The 8503-nt window shown below is 33.4% G+C and overlaps 1 protein-coding gene across 1 annotated transcript in view; it reads right to left on the bottom strand.

The window, feature by feature from the left end:
* Positions 1-8503, bottom strand: part of LOC117124272 (vacuolar protein-sorting-associated protein 25-like) — a 15152-nt gene that overhangs the window by 4122 nt on the left and 2527 nt on the right. Inside the window, exons 2-5 of the mRNA XM_033270435.1 lie at positions 6758-6903; positions 3333-3386; positions 3018-3106; positions 1919-1994 (exon numbers count right to left, since the gene is read on the bottom strand). Coding sequence (XP_033126326.1) covers positions 1919-1994; positions 3018-3106; positions 3333-3386; positions 6758-6903 — 365 coding nt within the window. The remainder of the gene's footprint in view (positions 1-1918; positions 1995-3017; positions 3107-3332; positions 3387-6757; positions 6904-8503) is intronic.

Raw genomic sequence — 8503 nt, 5'->3', positions numbered from 1 at the left:
GTGTAAGTAGTTTATCCGATAAAGCGTCTCCTTCAAAGGACCCTACGCTACTCTTAAATTCAAATTTTAACAACCAGCTTAGTTCTAATATTTCACAAGACAAGACAAACATCACATTCTGAACAGTCAGCTTTGTTTAGTAGATTTAAGATAGTTTTATGTCAACACCCATTTTGCTGTAACTCCATTTCTTTCTATACACTACTGAAAGTAACATACTATGACTCCACACTATAACTGAGCAACGCCTTCCTTTTTTTAAAGGCACTTTTGTGGTGCAGTTCATCATGGCAGCGACACCCTCGTTACAGTTGTTTTCTTTCAAGAGTTGGATTGATGAATTTTTTACTGTGTATAGTGAGTTTTGCATATGAAATCAACCGATGTTATGTAAAGGCTGCCCCGCTTAACGAGCAGTGCACAACCTTTAAGAATGCTTTGAAACAACGAATTGGGATCTGTTTAAGAGTTGTGGTTCACTGGACAAGGTGACTAAGGAAGTTTCAGCTTATATTCGTTTTTTTGAAGATACTATCGTTCCCCCCTGAAGTTTACTTCTGGCAAAGAAATACACAGCAATGAAGCAAGGGGATATTATCTATAAGAAAGAACTTCAACGAGATATAAAGAGGGCTATTGCAGGGGGAAAAAAGAGTATGTTATGAAAAACAATCGATTACAGTGGTTTGGACATCACCAGCGAATGGATAAACAACAACTGGCCTAAGCAGAAAATTAAGCTACGAAATCGTAGGGCGGAAAGCAAGGGGCCAACCCAAGAAAAGGCGGTATGACAGCACCCAGGATGACATTAAAAAACTCAATATTGATACTGCTCTAGCACAGGACTGCTCTAAATGGAGAAAGGCCATCAAGCTGGTATGAATGTGTCCAACCCTCGTTGATGGGTAAGTAAGTAAGCAGTTAAGTAGCATTAAGAGTTTGCTCCTTGAGACCAATCTTTGTGCCACATAGTATATGTGGTTATACGACACATTTTATGTTAAAAAGCTTTATGAATAATGATTTGGAAACAATAAAGTTAAGAAGGTCATGACCATTATCATTAGTTCTGCTATGTGAATATGGCTCAAAGTTGCCATCTATAAATGATATTTCAAATTTGCAATTATGCCCGATTTTAGCGCTGAAATCCCCAATATAAAAAAATCATAACGATTTGGAATTTCTGCGGACTTACATATTTTCTCATAGTAGAATTCGCCGACAGTTCAGGATTCAAATTTCTATTTGGACTTGTAGGGCCATAAAAGTTAATTATTCTTGTTTGTATTTTTTCACCGTTTTTCCTTCTTGTTTCAATATCCAAGTATGCGACATTGTCACTGACGAAGCCAAGCGCTCTATGTCGTGATTTTTCTGTTCAACAATGAGTACTTTGTAACCATTTGGGAGGTTGGTTTCTTCTGGTTTTGTACATTTAGTTTCTTGTAGCGCTATATCTATTTGTATCTATTACAATCTTACAATTGTGTTCGTTTTAAATCAGTTTCAACACCACGGACGCTGAAGATTGCGAATGAAAGAACCATTGTCAAAATAAATATGACCATCTTTCTGATTTATACTTCCAACTGCAAATAGTGAAAACTAAATATTTGTTTACGATCAGTACCAGTACTTATCCAATTTATTCGAAATAAAACAACAATCAATTCTTTGTGGATTATCCTCAACCCGATAACAATAAATTGGCGTCAATGGGATGCACTCCAACGAATAATAGCCTAACGACTGGTTTTGTCGATGAAATGTAGAAACATATTAGGATCAACAAATAAAAGCAATTGCAATAACGTAATTGCCTATCTTGATCAGTACTTATCTTCAATTTTCTTCAATGTTAAAATAATGATAATTACAAAATTTCAAATACAAATGATAATAAAATACTTGCCTTCAGATTTGGAATCATCGCCTTGTGTAATTTCAAAAAGCGTACACACTGTATTCAAGAGCCCATTTTTCAAAGCCTATCAAAAAACAGATACTTTTTTTTTTAATAACCTGTAATAAACTATGAATTCCTGGGGTGGATGAATTATTGGCAAGATTTTTAAGGTGCTTGAAAGTGCTATTTTCTGGCACCCAGAGGTCCATATTCTGAAAATGTTCGCACCTCAGCCCTAACCATGTTGGGGTTGAGGTAGTGGACTCTAACGTACCCATGGGCGCAGATCATGCGACAAGGGGCAAATGTCCAGGGGTGGCGCTAGGATTTGCCCAATGGAGAGTCTGAGGTCCCCGACGGTGGGCCCAATATCCCTGACGAGGGGGAAAATTTCCTCGACGAGAACAAGGTGAGCATGGTCAAACATTGCTTTAAATGCCTCATTAGTGGCCTAGGGGACGAAGGCCCTGAAATTTTGACAATTTAGGGGTTTCAAAGGCTTATTTAATAAATTTTAGAGTCTACTAATATGTACAAAATACGTATAATTTTTAACATTTAAAATTTGTTGGATTGTTTGTTCTTTTATGTCACTACAAAGGCTGCTCAGTGTTTTGGCCCTGTACACGAAATTGTAAAACTGGTAAAATTAAGATTTCTTCGTTTGAATTTTAATTTTCCAATATGGCCACCAAATGTAAATGCGAGGTCAATGTTTTGTATTAAGAACATAAACACTGCTTACTATATACATTTAGAGGTTAATTTGATTTTATATGATTTTCAGTTAATAAATTATGCAAATAATTGATTTTCATTAAAAATTAAAGATGGCCACCACAAAGGCCACCAAACGACCCCATGAGACAATTTTTTTCGATGGGAACATCAAAATTCATTCATGAGATACTTTGAGGATTACAAAAAAGTTAGTTAAAAAAATATATCCTTGGGATGCATGGGAACCCCCGTTCCTATTAAAAATGTGAGATAAATACATACATAGGTAATACAGAAATTGAATTGAACCTCGATTTCAGTCATTTCAGTTTTTTAAAATTTATTAATATCAATCTAATCAATGATTTTCTGCAAAGATACTTACCCATGTATACATAAGGTTACCCCATTCTGCTGGTGTTCTCCACATCACCAAACATCTCGACTTGCCTTTATCTGTCCATTCTATATTTCCTTAGAAGATTGAATTGAAATTACACTTTTAAAATATTATAATATATAAATATATAATTCATCATATCCTGAAAAAACATTTGCTCAAATGGCAACAAATGAATGTAATTGAACAAAGACAAACCACAACCAAATCATTCACCTGCAATTTGAGATCACTCAATAAGGTTGGCATGCACAGCTGTACACAGTAGGCATATTTGCAAGTACAAAGAAATAAACATACCTCTTGTCCTTAGCTCTTCTAGAACAGTGTAGACTCCCTCTAAAGGCAATTTCCCTAAAAACACTCATCAGGAAAATAATAATATAATAAGCTAAATCACAGTAATATGTAGTTATAATTTAACATTTTTTTTCCATAAATCCATGTTCGACCTCACAGTAAATAGTTATTGGTAATAATGTTAAAAACAATAACAACAGCAGCAGCAACAGAAGAAGCAGCAACAACAGACACAGCATCAACATCAGCACAAGCAGCAGCATATGTATGTCTATGGCACTTCTAGATCCTAGATCCGCCAACCTTTATTCCCACAGTACAAATAAAATGTCAAGCACTCAGACACAACCCATCAGACACAACAGGCCAATTTCATAGTAAAATGATTGAAAATCGTATTATTTTTTTAGTTAAGTAAATAAATCATGTCATTCGTTTTAAACAAAAACAGAGGAGATCAGAAAAACCTACGTCAACATGATTCACTTCATTCATAAAAGATTTTTCAAATTAACCACAAAATAAATTTAAATGCCATAAAAATGAAATTATTATTTGAATTACTCATGTAACAGAACTACATGAGTTATCAAAGATTTATTTATGGATGTTTTACACTATAAAAATTCTTAAATTTGCTGCCATAAATATAAGAGTTATTGTTAAATATACACATTTAATTGCAGGAGAAAATGTCATTATAACTTCCCCCTGTAAGCCAAACACAGTGAAATAAAAAAAAATAAAACTTTCAAGTTGTCAAACCTGAAGTACAAATGGTTTAATAGTATATTATTGAAAATAATATACACAACAGGCCAATTTCATAGTAAAATGATTGAAAATCGTATTATTTTTTTAGTTAAGTAAATAAATCATGTCATTCGTTTTAAACAAAAACAGAGGAGATCAGAAAAACCTACGTCAACATGATTCACTTCATTCATAAAAGATTTTTCAAATTAACCACAAAATAAATTTAAATGCCATAAAAATGAAATTATTATTTGAATTACTCATGTAACAGAACTACATGAGTTATCAAAGATTTATTTATGGATGTTTTACACTATAAAAATTCTTAAATTTGCTGCCATAAATGTAAGAGTTATTGTTAAATATACACATTTAATTGCAGGAGAAAATGTCATTATAACTTCCCCCTGTAAGCCACAATGAAATAAAAAAAATAAAACTTTCAAGTTGTCAAACCTGAAGTACAAATGGTTTAATAGTATATTATTGAAAATAAAACTATTGATAACGCACACATTACAAAAGTACAGTGATGCAAATACCACACTTGCACGTTTCTTTACTGTAATTTTGATTTCCTTTGTCTTCATTTGTAATAAGTAAAATTTCCATGATCTGAAGAGGAATGCAAACCATCAACATTTTTCCACGACCCAAACATAGATTGCAGAACGGTGATCTAGTTTTAAAATTTGCATGAAATTTTTTTTTATCCCCAATTTTTTTAAATTTTGTAACATTTAGGGGCCCCCTGATTTTTTTATTTTTAAATTTATTCAATATACAGGTATAAGCAATATAAGACAAATCATACAAACAAGATGTTCATTACATAACGATTGCCACTATCAAGTGGCTCTCTCTAAACACTAAACATCTAAACTCCGAACATATTTACATATAAAGCAAATATAAAAACAAATATAAAAGTTTCTAACAGAAAAGAAATAAAATATTTGAATAAAAAGGTACAAAATGGGATTGTTATTTAGATTCAGGGACACAATGTACCAAACTGCCCAAATGTGTTTTTGAGAAACTAGGCCCAAAAAACTAATACTAAGTTGTCTCCTATTCATTCATTTATTCATTCCATGTGTAGTCAAAAAAATGCCAAAGATATGGGTCGCCAAGAGCGGACATGGCCTCTGGGGCAGCTTTGCTGCTCAGGCCCATTGTTCTGGGGTCCGTTGGGGTCAATTGGTAGGCAGCCCCAGCGGGATCGAGGGGCAGATCCTCATATAGTTCAAGTCTTTCTAACGTCAAGTTATTTTCCCAGCTTATTTTAACTTTATTTTTTTTTTAGAAATATGTTTTTTTAAAATTTTATAAATTTTTCTTCTTTAATCCCAATTTCCTTTTTTTTTTGCGGAGTTTTTCTGACCGGCACTTTGATCACTTTCCGTACTTGAATCTTCCTTAAATATTGTCCAAGCAAAGACCATATCAACGATGAGCGTATCAAATTATGACATCATTTTACATAATATGAATATCATTAGTCATAGTTTGAGTTTCCCTGACATCGAGTTGCTATTATTTTACCTTCATAATTTTCTGTAAGATTCTACAGTATTTTTGTTTTCTTTCTGTTATTTTACACTAGACTTCTTAAATTTCAACATCACAAAGAGAAAAAGCCATATATTCTGTTTTACAAACAGATATAGTACTGTAAGTCTAAAGTTAACTTTTATTTATATTTCTTTCAGGACACAAACGGATTAGGCCTATATTGGACCTGTCAATACTAAATTTACTATAATTTAATGTAAGTGAACGTGAAATACAGACCTACACACTTTGTGTATTTTTCTTTTGTGCGCTGAGTATATCAACGATGTCTGCGTCAAAAGGCTTCCCTATTACTGACACTTCAAAAGAAAAAGAATACAATATATCCATTTTTAAGATTTTGGGCAGTGGCGTATCTAGGGGTATGCACAGAAGGGGGACCCTTCCAATACTCATCCCCCTCCCCCAATTTCCCCCTCTCCCAAAATAATCATGCTCAAGCTGTTAAAAATCACCTCAAATCACCATATTTTGGGAGCTAGTTCTCCTCACCTAAGCAGCGAGCCCCTCCAATTCACCTCCACACTCCCCATCAGCCCCACCCCCATACTATACTACATGTACTATATTATAATAGCATAGATTTAAAATAAAAATCAAAGTCAAAGAATAGCATTATGATGAACTTGTGGCAAGTAAAATAGGCATAAGTAAATCAACACATAACATGAAAATGGCATTGTGATGAAAATATATGCCTTGGGTCGCCAAAGAATAAGGAGTCTGAAAGTAGGTCGCCACCTTAAAAAGTTTGAGAAACAGGGCTCTAGGGGGAACATGTCCTGGGGCACAGTGATCTTGTGCAACATCATCAATACGGGAAATGCCTTGCAAATAAAATAGGGACACTGTAGGAACCCTGTACATTACCGGGACGGGATTAGGGGCAGATACTTGACCTTATGGTTCGGGGCATCATTGAGCCAATTGAGAGCCCTGGGGAAAATATCGTGTCAATGGCCAAAAAAGATGGCATGAAAAGGTTCCTTATTCTGTGGGAAAGGCGTTGTGTTTCATGTATTATATCCAATAAGTTGGGATATACTTGAGCCTTATGTGATATGGTTTTTATTTAATAATTAAGCAAAGGATACTATTTATTTGCGGATTTGAAAACGGAGGATTGGATGAAGACTCTTTCACATCTAGTTGATAGAGTTTATGATGTTGTGCAAATAATAAAACCAAGTCACACCAACCATCTACTTGCTTCTTCCTTGTTTCAAGGTTAGGCTGAAGTCTATAATAATAAACAACAATTCACATATATTATTTATACAATCAATTTTGTAATTTAATATTTTACTATTCTTTAGAATTGGCCAGTCTATTATTACGTGTTACTGTTTATTGAGATTAATCATCAATTATCACATACAGTATCCAGGGGTCCCAAGTTGAAGAACTCCATTCGCAGGAGATTTTGACAGGAACCTTTGGCCGCCTGCAAATACAATGCGCGTCACGTTGCAGCCAATACGCAACTACTCATAATATCAAATACTTGACATTCAATGATCAGAAAACAGTTAAATTGCTAGCTCTTGCTTTCATTTTTATTTACACAATGTAAATTAATACCATGAAATTACATAAATATTGGAATCTACTATTCTGTACAGTACTGCCCCACCATGACAAAAGGAAGTAATTGACAATTTTTCAAAAATGAGTTATTTTTAGTGACTATCAAAGAACTAATAATTTGGAACATATTGATATTGAGTATGTTCAAATCCCACTAATTAACAAGTAATTAGGAACACAAAAAGGAAATAAGAGACTAAAAATACAGTAAAAACCGCCAAAAAAGGAAGCAGGGGACAAAATCAACATGCTCCATATTCATTAACTCAAAGCAATGCAACATCAGTTGCTCCCTTTTGTCATGATGGGGGCAAGTAGGCCTAGTCTAATATTATACATTATTCATTTATTTACACTTAGAGGCCTACATCAATATCATTAATTACATCAATTTACACTTCTTTTCTGGCATCTGTAAACTATAAACTACGAAAGCCTATTAGGGCCACTGAAATATATATTTTTATGTCGTAATTACAACTTATTATGTCGAAATTTGACATACGTATGTTGTAATTACGACTTATTATGTCGAAATTTCGACATACGTAAGTCGTAATTACGACTTATTATGTCGAAATCTCGACATACGTATGTCGTAATTACGACTTATTATGTCAAAATTTCGATATAATATGTCGAAATTTCGACATATGTATGTCATAATTTCGATTTATTATGTCGAAATTATGACATAATAAGTCAAAATTTTGACATACGTATGTCGTAATTTCGACATACGTATGTCGAAATTTCGACATAATAAGTTGTAATTACGACTTAAGTATGTCGAAATTTCGACATAATAAGTCGTAATTACGACATACGTATGTCGTAATTTCGACATATTTATGTCGTAATTACGACATAGGCTTGGGCCACTGTACGTATTGTTTATCGTCAGCTTCACTTATGTACGATTGAAAAGTTGTGACTTGCAGTTGAGTGATATTTTAATTTTGAATTTCATATTTTCAGTCATAATTTCAAAATTCTGAATACACATGTCCCCAAAAGAGCAAATAGCTAAAAAGTACATTTTGAAAAATGTGTAAGTTGAGTGGGTTTTTCATGACAGGGCAGAAATAAATTAAATATAAAAATACTGTTTTAATAATGATAATATGAATAATAACTAGAATTACTCCTTTTACGCTACGTAGTAAAAGGATAGTCTCCCAGCGGTGCAATTTTGTCCGGTACAAAATATTTTGAATTCTGAAAATGTAAAAGCATTTTGAATTTGTTTAGGA

Source organism: Anneissia japonica, unplaced genomic scaffold (assembly GCF_011630105.1).
Source record: "Anneissia japonica isolate Jap-2015-1 unplaced genomic scaffold, ASM1163010v1 scaffold288012_len1326614_cov192, whole genome shotgun sequence".
NCBI lineage: Eukaryota > Metazoa > Echinodermata > Crinoidea > Comatulida > Comatulidae > Anneissia > Anneissia japonica.
The sequence above is the reverse complement of the archived record's forward strand: the minus strand, read 5'-3'. Positions and strand labels throughout refer to the sequence as shown.